Genomic DNA, 24,276 nt, shown 5'->3' with positions numbered 1-24,276 from the left:
TCATACACAGTGGGGATTCCATGATCCCCCAAAAGCCAGCATTTCATTCCGCTTTTCTTTTCTTTTCTCCAAACCACCAGCTAACGTCCTGGAGGGCGACTCCATGGACCAGGATGTTGAGAGCCCTGTGACCATTCACCAGCCAAAGTTGCCTAAGCAGGCCAGGGATGACCTGCCAAGACACATCAGCCGGGACCGGACCAAAAGGAAAATCCAGAGGTACGTGCGGAAAGATGGGAAGTGCAACGTCCACCACGGCAACGTGAGGGAGACCTACCGCTACCTGACCGACATCTTCACCACCTTAGTAGACCTCAAGTGGAGGTTCAACCTGTTGATTTTCGTCATGGTTTACACGGTGACATGGCTCTTTTTTGGGATGATCTGGTGGCTAATTGCGTACATCCGAGGAGATATGGACCACATAGAGGACCCTTCATGGACTCCCTGCGTCACCAACCTCAACGGGTTCGTCTCTGCTTTTTTATTCTCCATAGAGACAGAAACCACCATTGGCTATGGCTACCGGGTCATCACGGACAAGTGCCCGGAGGGAATTATTCTCCTCTTAATCCAGTCTGTGTTGGGGTCCATTGTCAATGCATTCATGGTGGGATGCATGTTTGTAAAAATATCGCAACCCAAGAAGAGGGCAGAGACCCTGGTTTTTTCCACCCATGCAGTGATCTCCATGCGGGATGGGAAACTATGCCTGATGTTCCGAGTTGGGGATCTGAGGAATTCCCACATCGTGGAGGCTTCCATCAGAGCCAAGTTGATCAAATCCAAACAGACCTCCGAGGGGGAGTTCATACCCTTGAATCAGACAGATATCAACGTAGGGTATTACACTGGGGATGACCGTCTGTTTCTGGTGTCACCACTCATCATCAGCCATGAAATTAACCAACAGAGTCCTTTCTGGGAGATCTCCAAAGCCCAGCTGCCCAAAGAGGAACTGGAAATTGTGGTCATCCTAGAAGGAATGGTGGAAGCTACAGGTAAGACGTGTTCCGTGCTGGGCTATCTGTGGGATCCATGCTTATTTTAAACTGGACCTCACATTCTTGTTTACAACAAAATACGGAAAACTGAACATCACTCACTACTGACACTGCCTCCTTGGTCATGAACTAGGATGCCACTGGTCCTGTAGCCTTAAGTATATCCACCAAGAAGTCTAACCATTTAGAAGAAGAAGTCTAACCATTTTCAAAGTCCTTTGGAAAATAAATTGATAAACTTTTTTTAAAAAAACACCTCTTAATATAGTTTAAATTTTGAAGTATTTACTTAAATTAAAATTTGACCTGTCTCTAAAGCACTTTTTAGGCAGTTTTTAAAACATTGTTTAATTTAAATACTTGAGGTTATTTATTGCCAAGCCAGGGGGAAGAAGTTAAGCCTTTCAGAGGAAGCCTGACAAATTGTTTTAATAAAAATGCAATTTCTCCCCTTTTTTGGAAGCTATTTGCAAGAAAAACCCATAGCATTGGTTTTCCTTTTATATCAAGTGAGCGTGTGGTGTCTTGCCATAATCTACCCACTAAACCCCCAGTAGACAAGATAACACAGACCCAGCATATAACTCAAGCAAGAAAGGAAAAAAAATGAGATCCCCTTCTCATAACGCTATCGATGCTTCTGCTATGGAGAGCTAACCATTGGAGTGTTTTAACAAAGATGGTCTGTTCTCCAAAATAGAGAAATGATCTGTTTTTAATGACATCTTCACTCATGTCTTAACTTCACACGTGTTACGCATCCCAACAGCAAAGCAGGTTCTGCCCATATTTATCTGCAACTTTCCACAAAATAGAGCCATAAACTCTGACTGAAGCTAACGATAGTGCCCCACAGGGAAAGAATGAGCTAGAACACCAGTCCACGCACTGCTTTACTGTTCTTCTGAGTTACCAATATTGGCCTCAGAATCCTCTTTAGTTATATGACCTGCCTTCTGTGCTCTGAGGTCTTCAACTGGAGGCTCAGGGTTGGTTTACATAATCTGAAAATGCACGGCCACCAGCTGGACCCCACGTTCTTCATCCACTCATCACCTGGATCTCAGTCATCCATCAAAGGAAAGTCATTGTTTCCATGTCTCTGCCCCCCTGGACCCAACTGGCAAGGTCATTACCCCTAACAAATTTCTCTCATGGTGGTAAAAACCTTTGCAATAAGTTTTTTTAAATGCAACAAACAATGAAAATGTGAGTAGAAAGCTTTGCATGGAGCTCAGTGATATGAGTGTGCTCCTTTGCCTAAAACCAAAAGAACATGGAAAATAAAATAATTACTGTGAAATTCTAAAATAGTGCTGCATATGTGAACGGAGCTATATGCACCCTGAACCTGACTGTGGGGTGCACTTGTGATGCGATAAGTGTGTGGGAGGAGGAAGGAGAGGAGAGGAGGCCCAGCGGGGGTAAAAAAATGAATCACACAGGGAGCTCTGTCATTTTCCCACTGACCAGAAATTTCTCCCACCTCGGCTGAGCACAGGGACTCTGGATCCCCCTAGTGGTGGCCACTGAGGTACAGCCTCTGGCAGCATAAACTGACCACTGGTGACGCGGTTTTATTATTCAATTCCTCACTACAAACTCTCCCGATAGGACAGGAAGGAGGGCAGTGGACAAGCCTTGTTATCTCCCATCTCTGAGCACAAGAAGCAAAAGCCACTGGAGATGTGCCCTCTGGTTACTGGTGCTAATCTGAGCTTCAAACTGCAAAGCTGTCCCAGTCTTGAAAAAATAGACAAATCCAAAATCAGCGAATTTTCTTTGCGATGTCCCTAAGTCGGAATCCTCCCTAGGAGAGACCCTGTCTCTCTGATGACAGCTTGTAATGAGTGAGGCTTTCCGATGAGAGGAGCATCATTTTGTTGGTAATTAACAGTGATACTTGCCTCTGAGCATTCAGTGGCCTTTCTACTGCTTTCTTAGAGAAAACTGGGAATTTGCCAGCAAAGAGAATCAAAACACCCCTATTCCTGGGAAAAGGCAACCACTGTTAACTTTCTTAAAATAATAATTTTCTGCAAAGTGGAGAGAGGAGGGCTCTAGAAAGTTCTGTGTTCGTCTAGAAGCTGGACACGTCTTGATACTTTCCTGAAAGGATTCATACAGTTCAGTCTTTCTAGCACGTTTGGTCTCTTGAACTTCAGGGGGAGGATTTTTCCTTTGTGAATAAAAAGCATAGTTGGGATTTACAGGAATTAAGCAGACCCTTGGAGGGGGAAATGCTTCAGTGAATTAAAGTCACAGGAAAAAAAATAAATGTGGACCAAATGCACACTGAGAAAAGCAAATTTACCAGGACCTAATTATTCATCACAGGGCTAGATGGGAAATCAGAAGCCATGAAAACAGCAAGCCGACCCAAAACGACTTGTTTTACTCATCACTTCTTTCAAAAATGTCGTGGTTGACCTTAAATAACTCTCACTGATCTCAATTAGGGGACCTCTTTCAAGGATGAGCCCCTCACCGCCACCCCTGCAATGCCATCTTCCTGACACACACATAGTGAGCACACGATGACTCTGACATGTTTTCTGGAGACCCGAGATCTCGTGCGGCAGGCTGACCGTGCGGGTCCTGCAGCCTGCTGGGCTCTCAGGCCCCGCACTGGCCAGCAGGGCGACACATCATATTCCAGCCCCAGCTGTGCCTAGCCATGTTACTCAGGGTCAGGTGCATCTTTAGAAAAATGCATGTAAGCTCCTTGAAGGCCAGATGTGAGTCTTGCCAACCTTTGATGTCCTGAGGCTCCTGGTCCCAGTCCTTCACTCCATAGGTTCTCTGGCCTCATAAAAGAGAGACCCACACCCACAAAAGACAGCTGTCTTGATGGACAGCTTCACTCTGGTCCTGCCCAGAGTCAGGGAATGTGTGACCTCTCAAGAACCTTCCAGTCATGTGATTCTATTTTTGAAAGTGAATCAAACCCTGGAAAATTCTGACACCAGCCACCCAGACATCTGGGGACTGGCCGTGTCTCATCCCACAAATATATTTTTAAAGGGGGCCCTTTATGTTCCTGACACATGGGCAATTTTGAGATAGTGATGTTTACAGCAGGGTTCACAGCTACATAAACAAACATGCAGAGCAGCTGTGGCAAGTGTGCATTAAAATAGTAAAGCATTCATATAGGCTGTTATTTATAGAGGGCAAATTGGCCTGGAGGCTAGATGACAGCTACACAGAGCTGGGCCCGTTGCCAGCCAGCTCCTCACTATAGCATTTCTGATTGATGAACTTCCATATTTACCCCCAACCATTATGCAACTATGACAAGCAGCCCTTCCCAACACCTCAGCAAATATGCCTCCTTAGGATGAATCCCCATTAAGCTTTTTTTTCTTACATTTTTTCTTATGGAAACTATAAAACTTATACAAAAGTGGACCAAATCTTATAATTAACTCCCACTTACCCATCATTCAGTTTCTCTAATTGTCCATTCATGGCCAAACTTTCTCCATCTGTGTCACCACTCACTAACTGCCCCCCAATGTGAGATCATTTTATCTGCAAATATTTCAATGTGTGCCTCTAAAAACTAAGGATTCTTTCAAGAACATAACTATAACACCATTACAATGGCTAAAATAATTAATGATCATTTCTTAAGATCCAATATCTACTAAGTGTTCCAATTTCCAATTGTCTCAGAAATGTCTTTTTAATTTTTTTCAAATCTGCTTGTTTGAATCCAAAAGAGGCTAACACACTGTGATTGGCTGGGATCTCTTCTAAGCCCCTTCTCTAGGAGTTCCCCTTCCATCTCTGTGGGGTTTTTTCCTTTCAAGTTTTTCTCAAAGAAGAGAATCTCTGAAATATTTATATGTTATGAGGAAAACGGGGAGAAGTGGAAGGTGGGAGGAGGCCAACTTAATGAAGATATACTAGATAACATTTTATAGATGAGGAAACAGGGCTGACCGTCCAAAAGTCAGGATCTATGGGTTGCCAAGGAGGAAGGGGGAGTGTATATCAGACCCAGGGGAAGGCACACCGGAAGCAGGTGAGGGCAAACCGGAAGAAGACCAAGGCAAACCAGCCTTCACAGTAGAAAAGCTCAGCTCTGTTGCTTGAATAACTTTATTCACGTGCAGAGAGTTTAGTCACATAAATCACGTCACAGATCATAGGATTTTTGAGTTGAAGAGTCTTTGCTCTCCTCTTACTTATTGCGGAAATGGAGGCCCAGCAGGACTAGGGACCTGGTTAAGGTCAAACAGCTGCTGGCAGAGCAAGAACCGGAACTGTTGTCCAGCCTCCACGTTCAGTGCTTTTTGTGTCATGAATGTGTTGGTTCATGAGGATTCTGTAGTGCAACAACCCCCCAAAAAGCAGCTAGTGTTTCATGGGCAGACAGGCTCTCTTTTCTTTTCTGTCACCATTAGTTCTTTTCCTTTAGGGTTTCTCTGTTGGTCTCCGATGTTATGTTCATTTTAAAATTCTTTATTACATTCACATGAGTTTTTAGCAACAATATCTGAAACTGAGATGTGCCACAAAACAGTTCTGAAATCAAAATTAAATAAGTACCGTCGACAAAAAATACTCCTGGGAAAATATGATGTCCTCTCAAATCTGATTTCCAAGAAGCATTTCTCTCTGCTGTAATCAAAATGCCACTTCACTATAATAAGGGAGAACATGAGATCAAAGAGTCTGGAAAGGTGGCGTTTCTCAGCTGAGATGGTTGAGGTTTAGCATTACAGTACTTTCAGGCTGTTTCTGCTAATGATGTTTCATAGCCATTATATTTTTCAAACCTCATTTTCTCCTTTTGGTAAGTTACTGGTAATGCCCCCACTGACAAGGCAATATCTCCAGATTTACCATTTTTCTTTTAAGAGTTATACCCCAACTACCTAGCCTGGGAAAAGAGTTAATTGTTAAGATCTGAAATGCTAAGATCTTGGGTGAAAATTTCTGGGTAAATCTCTATAAGGTGCAATTTTTTAAAAATCCAAAGATGTGACTTTGTTTTTCCTAGATAGAAATCTACAGCTTATCAACATCAAGAAATCCAACTAACCTTTCTTCTTTGAGCATTAGTTTCCAGTGATTTATTTGGGGCTTCCTCCCAAATATCCACCCCAGTATAATATACCCCAGTAGTGTCATTGGCTGGATAAAAACTGATAACAGCTTCTCCCTAAATATGGTAAACTTTCCGTGATCCTAAACAGTTTGCAGACACTGTGTTCTGCCTAATAATCTGAGGTTGGATGCTGTAGAGGACATATAGAATTTTACAGTTTTTTCACCACTCCTCTAAAGGAAAGAATACTATAACTCTGTTAAACATTATAACTTTATTAAAAATTTCTCATAATTGATAAGTTACCTAGGGTCTCATAACTTGGAAGGCAGTGTATCAAGTTCACCATATATTATCGTGGTTGAAAAGACAAAAACACTGGATAATTATAAAAAATTTCATTATTAAAACATCAGTACCAGAAAATCCATTGTTCTTCTCCAAATGGGCCACGAGGAGCTACTAAAATAGTTGCTCAATAGAAGTCAGTGATGGTCACATAATATATACAATTTAAAATTCAAAACCAAGGAGAAAAATAGACTAGCATCTAAAAGTTAGGTCTGACTCAAAAGTCAATATTCTTGTTGGGAAGAAACTGCACCTTTCCAATTAAGAGATGAGTGTCAAATAGTAGGAAACCTCTAATTAGTGTATCCTTAAATAAATCAAGCTTTATTATTTCCTAGAGCATTCAGTAGTATGAGGGCTGACAGTATGATGCCAGGGCAGCAGTCCTGCTGGACAACTTCTAATGACCAGAAGACGACCATCGGGGGAAACCATGTAAATTATTCACACACACACACACACACACACACACACACACACACCCCTCTGCTAAATAATTAAACAGCTAGAGGTGGTTCTTCCCCAGTTAAGCGTGCCCTTGCTCCTCTGTGCTACACCAACCCACTTACAAACCTTGTTTGTTTTATTAATTATTTAGCACTCCTCTTTTTTAGAAGTAACCTCTCTCTGCCACATCTCAGTTTATCTGTACTTCTTTGTGTCATTTATAGTGTCAGGCCATCTTGGGTTCAAACCACAGTTGCTACATTCATGGATTTGCTTAACCTCTCTAATGCCTCAGTGTTGCCGCTCTAGAAGAGAAGCAATCATGGTACCCACCTCATCCGTGACTTTTCAACTTTACAGATTCTCTTAGGTCAGATCACTTCCGCCCCGCCAAGAGACTGCACAGGTGAAAGACAGTAGAGAGCAAAGCTTTGTAAGGAGGGAAGCCAGACGTTTGGGAGGGCCTGTCCCAGGAGCTGGCTCCATTGTTTCTGGGGACCTGCAGCTGGTGTCTCCAGAGAAGGACAAATGACTCCCCTCTGAAGACACTCTGTATAGTCAAATAGCAAATGGCAACCTGCGATAGCCAGTGCAAGAAATGCACACTCACAACATGAGAGTAAATGCCAGCCTGGCCTCTGTCCCAGTTATCTCCCATGAAGTAAAAATCGATGGGATTTGAATTAATGAGGATCACTGGACGCAGAAGAGACTTTGCATTCCTATAGATAGTAACATTTCATCATTATAATTTCTGTCCAAAGTGGACATGAATATAGATTATTCTCAGGTTTTCTAAGGCAACTGCTCAAGGAGGACAGGATCAAGAGTCTGCATTTGAAAGCACTGTTTCTAAGTCCCAATTCCCCTGCTAGGTTTTTCATAGGAACTCTAAGGTGTCAGTTGATGCCCCAATTTGGAGAATGTATATTTGTGCCATTAACTCAACTCAACTGAATAATATTTATTTCCATAATAAGTCCTTATAGATACTTCTGCTTTAAAGTACAGATATACTTCAGTCAAGTGGACAGTGAGTGTAAATTTCTATACAGCCAATTCCATTGTTTTCTATTTACTGAGAATGATAAAGATACTGTAGCAGTCGGCTTTGGCTCCATCATGCTGCAGTAACAAACAACCCCAAGGGCTTAAAACACAAAGGTTTATTTCTCATATACATTACACGTCAGCTGCAGCTCTGTTCACATGTTGTTGTCTCCAGGATGCAGACTGAAGGAGCGACCCTGGGTAGACATGCCATTTTCCTGACAGGGAGAAAAAGAGAGAGAAATGACAGAACGTCTCACTTCTGCTCACCATTTATTAATCATAGCAAGTCATATGGCAGTGCCTGATGTCCACAGAATAGGGGAATATAATTCTTTCACAGGGACTGGGAATAAATAATTCAGAACAAAATAGTACAATCTACCACAGATATCCAAGTGGTTTTGAAAACCCATTATGAGTTAAACATTTTTGCAAGTGAGGGTTTAAAATGTGCAGTAGTTATTAGCGTTGTTCACCAGATATGTCCAGCGTTCATCTTTCTAGATACATGTTGGCTCATATTCCCCTGTTTCCGTTGAATGAGGTCATGTGACTTACATTTGTCCCACCAGCATAAGCATATGTCATGAGTATCACTCTGAAGGAAACGTCACAAGCTAACACATGATAATTCCCTTCCTGTGTCTACAGTTCTCATGGAAGCATGTGTCACAGCGAAGTTTCTGTTATTCTGGACCCTTGACTGGCTTTGAATAGACCATTGCCGAGTCACTTGGGACTTGTAGCATGACTGAGAAATAGCCTTAAGTTGGGTTAAGCCACTGAAATTTGTGTTGTTTGTTACCCTGATATTAACAAGCTTATCTTGCCTGACACAAAATGTCATGCAAATATTTTGACCCGTTGGCTGTTGTACACTGCTAATAGCTCCAGACTTGCCAGGAAATGACAAGTGTATACAAAAGCACAGTGATAGTAGTCATTACTGATTAAAGTTTATTAGTATGCTGACAATTATGGCTCAATGATATGTTCTCTTTTGATCACGGATCTTGGCTTCCCCATCAGGCTCACCTCACCTAACCGCAGGAGGCAGGTAGGGGCAATCAGCTCTTGCGAAACCGTTGGCACTCAGTCTCTTGAAAGGGCGTCTACTTGTTCATACTCTTAGACTGCCCCCAACTCAGCATTATCAGGCAACCACACCAGTTGATGCCCTGGTCCAACCGCATCCATAACAGCCTGGTGCTATGCCAAGTATAACCCAAAGTGCAACCAAGCATCCAGCTTGGAAACCCTTAGGGGAGGTAAAAACAAAATTTAACACTGAAAGAGAAGAATTAATTTTGACTCTGAGCTTCCTGCCCAAAAGCAGGAATAATATAATAAGAAGATTTAGGCTTTGACCAGCCTAATTAAACCCTGTTGGAGTTTCCATTTCACTGCACAACATCCCACAAGACCATTTTTTGGGTTTGATGATGGTGATAATTTTTCTCTAGTCTCTGAGGCCATCCTTAGAAGATATTAATTAAACATTTGCTAAGAATATGCATTTTCTTTTACATTTTCTCAAGCATGTATTAATTACATAGGGTATTTTTTAAATTAATTTGTTATGGAATGAGCGATTCTTTAAATTCTATAGTGCTTTACAGTTTTCAAGTTTCACACACATGACTTCATATTATCCTATAATAACCCTTTTCATTCCCCCTACCCTCATATTTCCCCTCCCCTCTCCCCACTGGTAATCACTCGTTTGTTCTCTGTATCTATGTGTCTGCTTCTTTTTTGTTTTATTTATGTTTGTTGTATTTTTTAGATTCCACATGTAAGTGATATCATACAGTATTTGTCTTTCTCTGTCTGATTTATTTCATTTAATATAATATCCTCCAAGTCCACCCATTTTGTTGCAAATGGCAAATTTTCGTTATTTTTTATGGCCACGTAGTATTCCACTGTGTGTATATACCACATCTTCTTTATCCATTCATTGGTTGATGGACACTTAGGTTGCTTCCATATTTTGATAATTGTAAATAATGCTGCTGTGAACATTGGGGTGCATGTATCTTTTCAAATTAGTGTTTTCATATTTTTTCAGGCATATACCCAGGAGTAGAATTGCTGGGTCATTTTGTATTTCTATCTTTAGATTTTTGAGAAACCACCACAGTTTTCCACAGTGGCTGCACCAATTTACACTCCCATCAACAGTGTACAAGGGTTCCCTTTTCTCTACATCCTAGCCAATATTTGTAATTTGTGGCCTTTTTGAAAATAGCCATTCTGACAGCTATGGTGTGATATCACATTGTGGTTTTGATTTGCACTTCCATATAGGGTGAATATTAATAGAAATCTGTGAAAGCTGATGGATAAAGGAGGGGCTGGTGGGTAATGATATTAGATAAGAATACACAGGAGGGAGCACTGAGGAGGCAAGACTGAAGGTTGAGTCTAAAATGGACTAGTGCAATGTTCACATTGGCCCAAAATTAAGTATGTTTAATAAAGCTCAAAGATCTAAAGTAGTAATAAAGTACTAGTAATAAAGAATTTGCTTTAGATACTTGGTTATATATACATTGTCTGTCTCCCCAAACAAAGTTGGAAAAGGAGTAAAACCTATGAGGAACAAAAATAACATTCATCTATGATTCTTGCAGAAGCTCGTAAGAATCCACAAGGCCCAACATGGGGCAAAGGGATTTCTCAACACCTCTGTGGGTCTTTCCAGCATGATCCCTTTGTGTTCACCCAGACGGATCTCAGCATGTTCAGCCCAGCCTGCAGACCCTGTGTCAACCCCCAAGCCTAAGAGAAGAAAGAGGTCACGTTCATTAAGCCAACAATAGATAGGTCATGACTACATGTAAGGGGGTAGGTTTATTGGCCATCAACAAATCAGGCCAAGAACAAGGAAGGACAGGGATGTTTCTAAATAGAGCTTCACAGCCTCTGCTGCTGTGAGGACCTGGCACAGAGTCACACCTTGTGCTTGGTGGACGACTTAGCAAAAGCCTCATCTACGCTGGAAATGTCCATTCCTGACATTGAAGGGACGAGCTGTGGGCACTTGGAGTTCCCATGGCAGCAAAGCAAGGTGTCCTCTATTGCCACGTTGAAGGGTAAAATGACACAGTGGCACTTCTTTCCCTGAGTTCACTCTGATGCATGCTCACCCACATGGGAGGGAGCATCTCATGAACAATGAGCATCTTTAACCTGGGAAGGCGGTAGCCCAGGGGACAGGAGGCAGAGAAGATGCTAGACAAAAATCTGCTGTTGTCTTCAGAGCTTCTCGTGTGTCCCACCCTAGGGTCTCTTCTTCTGATGAAACAAAATCCTGGGATGGACCCAAGGAGAACGCATTTCAATTTAAATGCTTAGTCTGTTTATTTTCCCATCCACCAAAATCACGATTTCCACTTCCTCCTCTTTCTTCAGTCCTCCAGTACTACTCCCACTTGGATAACAACCTGGCTTCACACTTCGCTGAGAAAATAGAAGCCATCAGACTGGAAGGCTGGCATCCCTGCAGGGCTCTATCCACCACCCCACCCGGGCCTTCTACCACTGTCTGTCTTCCCTCCTGTAACTGAGGTTCTGTTCAGTCCAGGACCAACCTCGGATTCTATGCCTTCCTCACGCTTAGAGATGTTAATACTGTACCACCCTCTCCCCCATCATCAAGTTTTTTCTAAATAGTTTATTTCCATCATCATAAAAACATTTCCTAATATCTACCATTTTTAAGAACAAACAAAAACAAAACTACACTTCTCCTGGTACCGTGTTCCTTTCCAGTATGATCCCATTTCTTGATTCTCTTTCCCATATTTCTTCTAGAAAGAATTGTCTGCATCTCCATCGACAATTTTTTACTTCTGGCTCCAAATGAGCTTCCATTGCTAGCACACTGAAACTCACCAACAATGTCCATCCTGCCAGGTCCAAAGGCCACCCCTCTATTCCTATCTTCCTGGGCCTCTTCACGTCAACCCTGTTGACCACTGCCTTCTTCCCTAGCCTTTCTTCCCTGATGTTCATCACGACTTCTGCTTTCCCTCCTTCTTCAATGAAAGCTCCTTTCCATCCTCATCTTCAAGCGACTTCTCCTTTTCCCAAAACCTCAGAGCCCACTCCATCCAGAGTCCTATTCTCCATCAGCCCTCTCAGTGACTTCAGCCAGGCCCCTGGCTTTAATTACCATCTTTTTTGCTTTTGACATCAAATTTCTATCTCTGGTCCTAACCTTTCCCCAGAGCTCTGAACTCAAAGATCCAGCTGCCTACCTGGCATCTCTATTTAGGTGCCTAACAAGCTTGTACAACAAATGTGACCAAAGCAGAAACTAGAGTGCCTAGAATCCCCTAGAGTCTGCTCCCCTCTCCATCCTCCCCCTGTTCATAAACACATCATCAGCCACGCCTTGACTTGCACCAGAAACTGCAGCAGCATCCTTGATTCATCTCTGGCCCTTATCATCCAGAAGTCCCATAGATGTGGCTTCCCAAATCTGCCCAGCTTTGTGGTTACAACCCTAGACTGAGTTGTCATAACGTGGAGGAAATGGTGTTCAACTGGATCTCACTGCTTAACTCTGACCACCGTACAAAAGTCCACTTTGCACACAGCAGCCAGAGTGATGTTAATAAAATGTAAACCAGAGCAAGTCATTCCCATTCTGAAAACCCTCCAATGGATTCTGGCTGCGCTTGGAAAATCCAGGTTCCCTGCACGGCCTACAAGGCCCTCCTAGCCTGGCTCCAGCCTGCTTGCCTGCTTCCCCTTCCAACCACTTTCGCACCTGACTCACCATGATGTGGCCAAGTGGGTTTTCCATTCAGAGCACTCAGCTCTTACCAGAAGGTCTTCTCTGCCCACCCAGTTGAAACCAGCTCCCATCCCTGTGCACCTGTCACTCTGTATGGAACTTGTCACCAGCTGACATTGTCCCGTGGGCTTGTTTGTTAGCAATTAGAATGTGAACTCCTTGAGAGCAGGGCCTTGTCCTACTCTCTGCTCTACCCCCAGGACCAGGAGCAGTTCCTGGACCACAGTAGGCACTGGATAAACATGTAGGTGTAGAATAAATAAATGGAAGACTGAATGAGTGAAATATCCTATATGGTCACAAACCAGGTTGGTCCCTTAAACACCGAAAAAGTCCAGAGTCATTTAAAATTGCCCCCTGCCCCCTGCCCCCTTCCCCCACTAAAATCAACCTAACCTTGGTCAGCTTGAAGCCTCTCCCACCTGAATCTGGGAAACACTCCAAGAACCAGTTCCAACCACCCCTTCTCAGGCTGCTTCAAGGCTCCCTTCCAGTACCTGCCATTGAAGATCTTGGTGGCTCCCCTGGGCTCCATCCTGGAGACTGATCACCTCCTTCTGCACATCCTCCCAAAGCCACCCATCCCTGCCTCTTGGCATCAACTCCTATAGGTGTGCAGGTGGTTCCCACAAATGCAGCCCCACCTCTGTATCCTGAGTTCCAGATCCAGAGAACTAACTGGTCCTGGATGTCTCCCATCTAAGTGGCTCTCAGGTCCCTTAAGTCTAACTTGTCCTAAACTCAGATCTGCTCCTTCTCCTGCATTCCATCCCTTGACTAATGGAGCCTCTAGTCTCCAGGTTACTTGGGTCAGAAACTTGGTTATCATCTTATGTTCTCTCCTCCTTTGGACTCTGCAGCCTTCTCACTCCCAACTATTTTCCTAAGCCCAGGACTGCCTAACCCATAGGGCTTCTTTGTGCAAATGAAGAAAAGCCATCTTTTCTCAACTCTATTGCCATCTACTGGGTCATTCATGTCACAAATATATAAATGTATCTGTACCCCTTAGATGTAGTGAGTTGTGCAGTGTACAACCTGCACAACTGTATGTGGTGGCCCTTGCTAAGCTTGCCCATATCATCTTGTACCTGTGTCCAGTATCCAAACGCCCTCTCCTCTCCAGCATCTTGGCCACTGCACTTGCTCACACCACAACTCCTCCCCTCCCGCATCCTGCCCGTCTTCCGCAATCCTGGACATTACACTGCTTCCATCCCAACTTCGACTTCCCTAACTGTAGATTCTCACTTCTGCAATTCCCCTCCTTGCAGTTATCAAAATACGCTTTATAATCTACAAAATCCCATACCCTCACTTCCCCCGCTCAAAACTCCCAGTGGCCGCCAAGTAGCTAAAGGCCAATCTCTTCTGCATGTCACAGCCATGCCACTTACCCAGGAGCCCTGTCATTTGCTCCTCTGCATGCATGTGCTGCTGGAATTCCCGAATACACCATGGGTTATTTTGCCTCTGGTCTGCACACGTGGTCCACCTAGAATATTCTCTTCCATTTACCTTCCCAGTAATGTCTACTCCCCACCAAACCTCCCTGCAGTCACTGCCCCCTGGGAAACCCTTCTGACTGCTTGGCAAACTCAGGTGTCCTCCCGCTCTGCTTCCCTGCATTTCTACAAATCTCCACGATGTCTTACTGCACCCTGAGTGACTGATCACAGGGCTGGGTGTCCCCAGCAGACTTTATGTTTTTGCACATAAAGGTCATGCCCTTTCTTTTTTTCTATTCCCAACAATTCGCCCAATCTCACACAGCATGGGTGCTCAGTGAAAGGGATGAATAACATCAATGGCTTTTTTTAAAGCAAGGTCTAAATGTGTCTCAGGCGCCCTGAAGCATTTCCTTTCATCTGGTACCATGTTACCCCAACTCTACTGAGAGCCAAGGGCCACACCTGCCTCCCCTATGAGGCTGTTTATCCTCTAATTTAAAAATTAAAGACATGCTTTATTAAAAGAGCCCGTTTGTTCTACAAGATCCTTTCTCCATCCAATATTCACCGTGCATCTTACAAATTCCATCCAATATAAATAAGATCGTTTATAGCAGAGATCTGAAAAGCAAACTTGGCCCAGAATTTGATCTCAAATCACACAGGGAACTCTGACAAGTATATGTATGACTGTGTCCCTTTTTAAAGCGAGTCTAGTCCACTGGAGACTCGCTGGGGACAGGAGACAGACTCCCAGAGCAAGTGTCCCTTAGGCCTTTCATTCCAACTCATCTTATGCACGGAGATGTCCCCTGATGCTGTCTGGTTCTGCTCTCGAATCTCCTCCCCTCTGCCAAGGGGCCAAGCAAATCACTCAGATGAGCAAATGGTGGGCAAGGGAGATCCCTTCACCTAAGCTTCTGATCCATAAATAAATAGGGGTCTCTCACAATCTAACCCTCACCCACTACAGAAATGAAAGATGCGGGTGGATGCCGAATCAGGACACACCACCCCACCTCCGAAGCCTCCTAGGACGGCTTTCTGAAGGTAGAAACTCAACAGGCAAGGTGTCTTAGGCTGAGATGTACTCACTCTGCAGGCAGGGATTTTCCAGAAACTTCCAGTGTCTGGCATTGTGCAGAGTTAGCCAAACACAGTCCCGCCCATAGGGAACTCACAGTTGAGAGCAGGAGGTTGGCAAAATGTTTTCTGTAAAGGGCCAGGTAGTAAATAGTTTAGACTGGTGATGTCCCTGTCATAACTACTCAACTCCGCTGCCTGAAAGTCGCCATGGGCAGTAAGTTTAACAACGAGCGTGGCTGTGCCCCAATAAAATTTTATTTATGGATGCATAATTTTCACATCATAAGACATTATTCTCCTTGAGGGCTTTTCCCAACCATTTAAAAATGTCAAAACTACTTTTAGTGCTCCCCTGTTCTAGGCAGTGGGACTGGACATAAAACCAAATTATAGTACAAGACAAAAATGCAATCAGGTAGACAAAGAAAATTTTTACTGGGGAGGTGGGCCAGTGGGCACAGGAGCTGTCACTCGTACTCCCAGCCAGCACCCCACCTCGCCGAGCTCCGCGTGACAGCAGCAAGCCAGGCAGCCCCCGGGAGGAGGGGGAGCAGCCGCAATCCAGCAAGATGAAATCACTTGCTGTGCTTTTTCAATTTGCATTCCCCCAGAGTGAGAAGATAACAGGGAGCAAAGGGTTCCTGACCTTTGCGAGCGAGCTAAAATTGAACTCCTGTTCAAAAGAAGAGATGCGTCAGTAAACAGTGCTATTATTAACACCACGTTTAAAGGGGAAAAAAGAAAGAATGTGAGTGTCTTTGTTTCACGGAGGGTGGCACTGACGCTCCCTTTTGTGCTTGCTCTGTTTTTCCTGGGGTGAAATTTACTCCCCCTACTTAAAGGTGTATGACTCCTCTTACGGCAGCATTTATTCTTCAGGACGATTCATTTGGAGGTGGAGGGGCCTAAATTCCATTCCATCCATAAAGAGCTTTTCTTGGTCCAAATTCCCTTCTGCCCCCTGGCCCCCACCCCCATTTTCTTAGGAGGCTGAGTGGAACCACAGGGATGAGCCGTCAGGAAGGCACTCAACATTAGCTATCGATTACACATCCACCCAGCCCACCCCTGCCCTCTGAGACCATCCTGGGACTCAGTCCACAGAAAGGTGTCCTTAACATATTCGTCAGAAATGCCTCCAATCATACAACTTGCTGTCAACACAGCCTCCATGTCACATTGTTCAAAGTGTCCAGGCACTGACCCAACCCCATATGGTGGGCAGGAAATTCTCAAGAAGACCCACGCTCATGCTTTGACTATATTTCTATCTAATCACAGGATCTTGAATCAGAATAATCATAACAAACTCTTGAATGACAGTAGCACCTTGGAACTTTCCTCGATAAAAATCGTTTTCCCCAGGGTGGATTTTCACCGGGAACCACACATCGGAAGGTTTTGGGTACGCTCACAATTCGCCATTGTTCCCTGCATTCCCACACTGCTTTCTGCGGCTCCTTCCCCAGGCCCCAGTCCAGATTCTCCACCCTGTGTAAGGTCTGGCAAGTGCCACCTCCTCCATGAGGCCCTCCATGATTCAGCCAGCCCCTTGTTCTCACCTCTAATCAGGTCCTGTACTGCCCCCTACTTTACCAAGTGTCACTGTAATCTCCCAAGTGGTCTGTAAGCCACATACTGGTGAGACCTGACCCTTCTGGTCTTTTCTCTCTCTGGTCTCCTGGGCACAGGAGATGACAGCGCATGTTGGTGATGGCTCAAGGACCCATCAGGGGTCCTCCTGAGCTGCCCCTAGGGATCCCAGACATGCAGGGAGTTCTTTGTCAACAGTGTGACGGGTGTCGGAACCAAAGCTGGTTATGAGCTCAGTTACAGACACTCAGCATCGCTAACCCACTTCGGATCTCTCACAGTGATTCTGTTAGCCGGGCTGGGTCACGAGTCAGGGGCAGCAGGAACAGTACTCCATATTTCACATTTGCTGCATCATCCTCTCCAGGTCTACCTACAGGTGTCAACACAGATACGTGTGTGTAAGCATGTACGTGCATTTGAGGGTTTTTTAAAACCATTCGAAGGCAAACTGTAGACTTAATGCCACTTTACCCCTAAACTCTTCAGTGTACACTCCATGAACGTGAAGGCAGTCTTCCACAGCCACAGCAGGATCAGCAAAATCAGAAAACATATTGATACAAGACTATTATCCAAAAACTTGATTCAGATTTTTGCTGGTTTTCCAAATAATTTCCCTTATTGTCAGAGAAAAGCACCAGGTTATGCTTTGTTGCCGCGTCTGTTAATCTCCTGTGACCAACGGAGCACCTCTGTCTGTGTTTAACTTTCAACGCATTGACTGTTTTATGGAAGTATAGTGGGTTCACAGTGCTGTGCTAATTTCTCGTGCACAGCATAGTGATTCAGTTACACACACATATGTGTTCCTTTTCATATTCTTTTTCACTACAGGCTATTAAAAGGTGTTAAATATAGTTCCCTGTGCTATTCAGTAAAACCTTGTTGTTTATCTATTTCATATATAGTAGTTAGTATCTGCAAATCTCAAATTCCCAATTTATCCCCCCACCACCCCCCTCTTTTTCCCCTTGGTAACCACAGTTTTGTTTTCTATGTCTGTGAGTCTGTTTCTGTTTTGTAAATAAGTTCATTTGTGTCCTTTTTTTGGATTCCACATGTGAGTGATATCATGATATTTGTCTTTCTCTGTCTGACTTACTTCACTTAATATGACAATTGCCAGGTCCATCCATGTTGCTGCAAATGGCATTATTTCATTCTTTTTTATGGCAGAGTGGTGGGGTGCGTGTATCTTTTCAGATTAGAGTTTTCACATATGCACAGGAGTAGGGTAAGACCTTTTTGAAGAGTATAGGCCACTTACTTTGTAGAATGTCCCTCAATATTGACTTTTCTGGTGCTTCCTCATGATTAGATTTGGGTTTTGCAGTTTGACAAGGTCACAGCTGTGCTCTTCTCAACCCATCCTATCAGTAGACACACAATATTGGTTTATCCCAACCTGGGTGATGTTGCCTTCAATCGCTGGTTAACGGGGTGCCAACCATCTTTCTCCACTGTAAAGGTATTATTTTTCACTTTATGCAAAGTATCCTGTAGACAGATACTTGGAGACCATGTAAATATCCTGTTCCTCTTTGGACTTTCATCTTAGTGCCCATTAATGATTCTTACCTGAATCAACTATCACTAGGATGCTGACCAAATGGTGGTTTTCTAGCTCCATGGTCCTTGCTACGTTTAGATGTTGGCTTTCAACTCTAAGGAAGAGCTTTTCTCCTTGCCTTACTTATATATCTATCTCTTTATATCAGCATGGACTCACTGAGTCTTATTTTATCCAATGGATAACAACCTGCTACTACCATTATTTATTTGGGATGCTCCAATTATTTGAGATTTGGCCAATGGGACCCCCTTCAGACAGGCTTCTTGTCCTTCGAACACTCCCCCATCATTTTTGTCCTCTTTCTTCCTTTATGGCACAAACAGATGTTCCAGGCTACCATTATAATTTTCCAGTCCCTCCTATGGAGTCATATATTTGTCCAAATATTTTTTTTTTACTCTTTTTAGTAGAGAATGGTCTTTAGAAGTCAGTATCTGAGCACTAGGTGTGCTGAGCAGATATGCACATTAGGCTCCTCCAGTTACAAAAGAGAAGATCAGTTCTGGCCCAGCTCCACTCCTGCTAAATGTATATTTCTGAACTAAACCAGAAACTTGTCAGGGAGAAATCCCCAGTTCATCTCCTCCAGTAGGTGTCAGAAAGTTGCTCTGCTGTCAGGCAGACCCCAGCTTCTTCCAGCAGGCCTGTAACCCAGCTTTTGCACCTATCAGAAAAGCAGAGAGCGAGCCTGTGCTTAGAAGCCCACTGCAGAGGGCTGTCACTGAGCCGCAGGGAGCAACACCGGTCCTGTGAAATGGACCTCGTGTCTCCTAGGAGGTGGTGCTGGCTACAGTTTTGCAAACTCTCAGAAGTTTCCTCCTGTTACAGCACTAAGAATAGTTGGCCTTTTGCTTAGCAGTTGATTTCCTTTTATGTGGCAGATGCTGTAATTCTGTAACTAGCCAGGTCCCCCTCGTGGTTGCAATAATGCCTAGAACGGAACGTGCGGTGCCGGGAGCAGGGCTGCGCACCGTGTGGTGTGCGTTTTGACGATGCCTCGTGCCTGGTGCTTTTTAGGACCCCGTCCAAGGTGACGCTCTCTTCCCTCCATCATGAGGGTTGCTGCTAATAGGCTCTATGTACAAGTCGGGCAGAGCTGCCGTTAAACACACCGCAGGCTTGGCAGCTTGAACAGCACTGACTTCCCCGCGGTGCTGGAGGCTGGAAGTCCCAGATGGAGGTGGTGGCAGGTTCGATTTCTGGTGAGGGCTCTCTTCCTGATTTGCAGGCGCCTTCTCCTTGTGTCTTCATGGGGCCTTTCTCCTTTGTGCTAAGAGAGGAAACTCTCTCCCTCTTCTTAAAAAGACATCAGTCCTATGGGATAAAGGCTGTATCCTTATGAACACATTTAACCTTGGTTTCCTCCCAGCAGGCCCTGCCTCCCAGCACAGCCACACTGGGGCTTGGGGCTTCAACATGTATTTGGGGTGGGGGGCAGGCAGGAACACAATCGAGTCAGTAACACTGTGTACACTGCTGGCATCCCCATGGACCACGTCAGAGAAATAATAAAGGGATACAGTGTTGGCATCCTCACTGAGAGTCTGCAGCCTTCACTCCACTGACACCCAGAGCACAGACACCGCCAAGCATGCAACTTGGCTAACTGGGCTTTATCTAAAGTTACAAAAAGCAAAATCCACTAAAATGTGGCTCATTCTTCTATAATCAGGCAGTCTGGAAAAACCCTAAAGTGTCCCATCACCCCTGCCTGGAGCCACCCCGTCACTCCTCTCCCTATGGAGCTCATTGTTGCTGAAGGTGCCATCGGGTGGGAAGGTCATGGGTTTGAGCCAGGATGCTGCCCCGTCCTGGCGAGAACCCCCAGTGTAAACACTCAGCAGGGCAGCCGTGGGTCTCTGGCCACCCCTTGGCAGAAAGGAAAAGCCTGAGGGCACACGGCTACCTGAGGTTGGAGTCTGGGAATGTTGCATCTGCCCTCTAGCTTCCGGAACCTTCTCTGCATTTCCCTTCCAAGCCCCTCAGGCAGGAAGGGTTCTGTTGGCCAAGCGGCCAGCACAGCACAGAGCAGCATTCATCTGTGGCTCTGGGAGCGCTGTTTCAGCTCATGCAGTGGGGCATCTGTTTTTCTTTCCAAATTGCTTATTGATTCATTTTGAATTATCAGCCAGGCTGTGTCACCCACCCTCCCACGATCCCTCCTGCCAACAATAGTCTGAGGGGCTCAGTTCTCAGGGCCAGCATGCCTGCCCAGCAGAGAGGCCTGAAGACCCAAACACAGCTTCTGCCCTTGCATTCAGCAGCCCTGGCATCTCCTGTCCTGCCCCAGAGCCATGCAGCCACCTCACCCCCCACACCTACTTCTTGCCCCGGGGTTTGGCCATTTGGACCAGGGCTGTCGTTTCCAAGCCATCACCCAGGATTCCATCTTGAGCACTCATCCATCACAACCCCGTCCTACCAGCTCCTTCATCCTCCAACTCAGTCACACTCCTGGGGCACGCTCCCCTCCTTGTGAAAGAGGCATTGGAGACACTGTCCCCCAACCTGTGATGCTAATCAAGAGACCACAGTATATACATCCCTGCTCAGGTGTCACTGAACTAGTTGTTGCTTGAGTGCTGTCTAAAACATCAACCCTGGCCTCGAGAAACGAGAAGACACCTGCGACATAGCACTTGGCACCATCAGTATTAGAAGGAAAAATGATCACATGTAAATAGTTGGTCTGATCGATTTCCAGATTGGATTAATTTCCTGCTGTCTGGTTAGAGAGCGTCCCGGGAATGTTTCTCCCTACCCAGCAACCCTTTTAATTAAAGCCAGAAAACAAAATGGAATGTAAACAGCCTGTAGCTGGTCATGGATGAGACAGGGTCGCTCACAGAATCAGTTTCCTGTGGTTACTGACAACACAAATAAAGACTGGTATAAAAAGCTACCCCTTCTTGGCATCTATATTAAGAGCAAAACTTAACATATCTAATCCAGCCCTTTTATTCTAACTTGAACTAAATAACGATTTATTTGAGGGAAGTGACTTTAGAAATTTGGGCTAAATAGATGTTTCCTCCGCGTGTCACCAGGTGATTGTGGCTCTCAGTGGGAGAGCTGTCTCTTCGAGAATGTCAGATTGTCAGGACTCTTCCTCTTTGAAGGTGACTTGTAAGAGCTCTCTCAGCTTTCTGATTCCTTCCGAAGCCAGGGTCTAAACTCTATTTCAGAGAGAGAGAGAGGCTTGACGCCTTGCCCCAGAGTCCTGTCAGAACCGGGAGAACGTGGTGCAGACTGGCCCCACATGCCCATCATTTTCCTGGTTTTTCTACTGAAATGGGAGGCAGAGATATCAGCATTATTCTCATAACCAGGAATTGAGATTGAAGAGGTTATGCTTGCTCCTGTCTACTTTAAATCAATGAGCTTTAAACACAGTTTGAACCCCGCATGCAGCTCCTTGGGAATTATTCTGAAAGGGGAAATTAAAAAAACACTACATTTATTTCTCAAAGGGAGAGGAAGTTGAAATACAAAATTTAAATGGGAACGTGGGTGCCTCTCAGTGTTCTTTAATCTCTGGAAGTGGCCACATGTATCAAATGTCAATGCCACAAACCCCAAGTAACTATCAAAGTGTGTTAGAATCTAACCATGTCAAAAATTGCTTGTAATAAGCAATCAGCTGAGGGTACAGATGTCTTCTTTTAGTCACATAGAAAAACATCGCAGAAGACATATTTGACCCACAGTGATAGATCATAGCCAAAGTGCGTTGAATGAGTGAATAAATTCATATCTGCACCACTGTTTAACTTAATGGGTCCTTCAGGGTCCATGGAGTTCTAACGGGGCTGTGCTTTCCAGGTAAATACAGGTGTGCTGGTAACTATTCAGATCCTGCCCCTGCCAGGTGGCCTCCGACCATGTCTCACTACACCCCACGACATTCCTGATCTCGACTCATGCCAAAAACTGAGCAAGCACAGTGGGCTGAAGCTCTGCCCGGAGGCCATTCCAGCCAGAGGCAAAATCTTGAACTGGGGGCAGAACAGGACATCCGGGAGGAACTCTTCAGAAGTCAGCCTCAGCTGGTGCTCCCACCCAGGGGACACGAACTCCTTCCAGCTTCCAGCAAGAGCTGTGAGGCTCCACGAAGGTCAGCAAAGCAAGCAGTCAGCCCCCAGCTTGGTGGCCCAACTTTTCACTCACATTTAAGGCAAATAGTGAGAAATGCAGGGTCAGATCTGAGACACTGCCCACCCCTATCTCACCTGTCCAGCTGCCCCTGCAGCAGCTTAAGGGGCTGGTAAACCTACACTCTCAGCCTCTGTCTCCACCCTTCCTCCTCAAAGATGCGGCTTAAGGATGCTTGGCTTGAAACTGACAAGTAACTTGAAGCTTCACCATGAATGCATTACTCTGATCTATGCATTCTCGGTAACCAGGTCCCCAGAATTCCAGAAAATATTCACAGGCCATTGGCAAAGTCAAAAATCTTGAGGTTTCCTAAGATTCCCAGAGCAGAGACCTTATATCCTACCAATGTCTGTTACAAAGGCAAACGCATGTAGCTGCCCTGTAGACCATGGCTGAGGTTGCAAACTTACCCCACAGTTACTCCAGGGCAGACAGACATTTTATTCAAAGTCTTATGGTTGACAGTCTTTGAACTTGTATAAATTTTTATATAACATTATAACATATATAATGCAATATATAATATTATATATTATACATATATACACCATATGTATACCTACAATGCATATATTTAATAATATTTTCACTACAATTGAGTTATATTAGTTCAGGATATATACAAAGACTCCCCTTTGACCTCTAGCATGCTGTCTTTGAATCTGATATTTTAGCCAAGATTTCCACCCATTATGTCACTGTCTCTATTAGACACCTTTTCTAAAACTGTAGGACTAAGAGCAAATACTGAGCAACCAAGTCTGGTTTCTAGCCAAGTGTCAGCATAGCCAGGTGTCATTCATGCATAATCTCAGGTATCTTATCCAACACCTGTGTCCCTCTTCCCCACTGTTTGGCCACCGGAATTCAATATCCCAGGAAGAGCCTTGCTGGTATTAAAGGAAAGCCAGAGCAGTTAAAGCAGTAAAAGCAGATTTTTAATCAGGAACTATTACAACAGGGACAGGAGAAATCTCAGCACAGAACTGGGCTCAGTTCCAAATACAGTAGGGACAAGCAGGGACTTACAGCCAAGGCGGTTGAGGGGAAGGGATCGGTGGGCGGAGAAACACTAACAACCAGGCAAGGGGCCATTCTGACCAAACCCACCGACCAGGATTCCTGCTGAAGGCAGGCCAGAGCGATCAGACAGCATCTAGGGAGCGGTGAGGACGAGGAATCGGATCAGATATTGAGGGCGATCAGATTTCGAGCGGGGGATGGGGGTTCTGGCTAAACCAACTTAGCAGGAATTTTGCTAAAATTGGGTGATGCAGAGACAAACACAAAAGTCCAAAGGTCAGGGGCCTCATTGAAGAGAGGGCTCAGAGGAGTTTGCCTAAGATTGGGTCAGGGAGAGTCTCTGTCACCAGTGATGGGTTACATTACATGCTCCGTTAGGCTGATGGATGAGGGTGAGGTTCACCACGAAAAGCTGTGGACCTGTGATCAGAGCATGCACTCGCGTCTTGACCTTGCCCTGTCCTTGACTAAGACACCTGGTTTACCTGGATCCCCTGTTCTTTTATCTGATGGGAGGGGTAATAACCTGCATGGCTTGGTTCTGATGATTACTGAATGAGATAAAAGAGCTTAGCACAGAATCTGAAATATAGTAGACAATCGAGGGGGAAAAAGGTTGCTTTTTAATTCTTATTTTTATTGACGTGTAATCATTCTATATCTCTAGTGCT

General features: G+C 44.8%; 1 protein-coding gene across 1 annotated transcript in view; it reads left to right on the top strand.

Annotated features, from left to right (window-relative positions):
- Nucleotides 1–24,276, top strand: part of KCNJ6 (potassium inwardly rectifying channel subfamily J member 6) — a 256,348-nt gene that overhangs the window by 176,931 nt on the left and 55,141 nt on the right. The window contains exon 3 of the mRNA XM_010997616.3: nucleotides 81–1,001. Within this exon, the coding sequence (XP_010995918.1) occupies nucleotides 81–1,001 (921 nt within the window). The remainder of the gene's footprint in view (nucleotides 1–80; nucleotides 1,002–24,276) is intronic.

Source organism: Camelus dromedarius, chromosome 2 (assembly GCF_036321535.1).
Source record: "Camelus dromedarius isolate mCamDro1 chromosome 2, mCamDro1.pat, whole genome shotgun sequence".
NCBI classification, from domain to species: domain Eukaryota; kingdom Metazoa; phylum Chordata; class Mammalia; order Artiodactyla; family Camelidae; genus Camelus; species Camelus dromedarius.
Note: the sequence above shows the minus strand (reverse complement) of the source record. Positions and strands in the feature narration are given on the sequence as shown.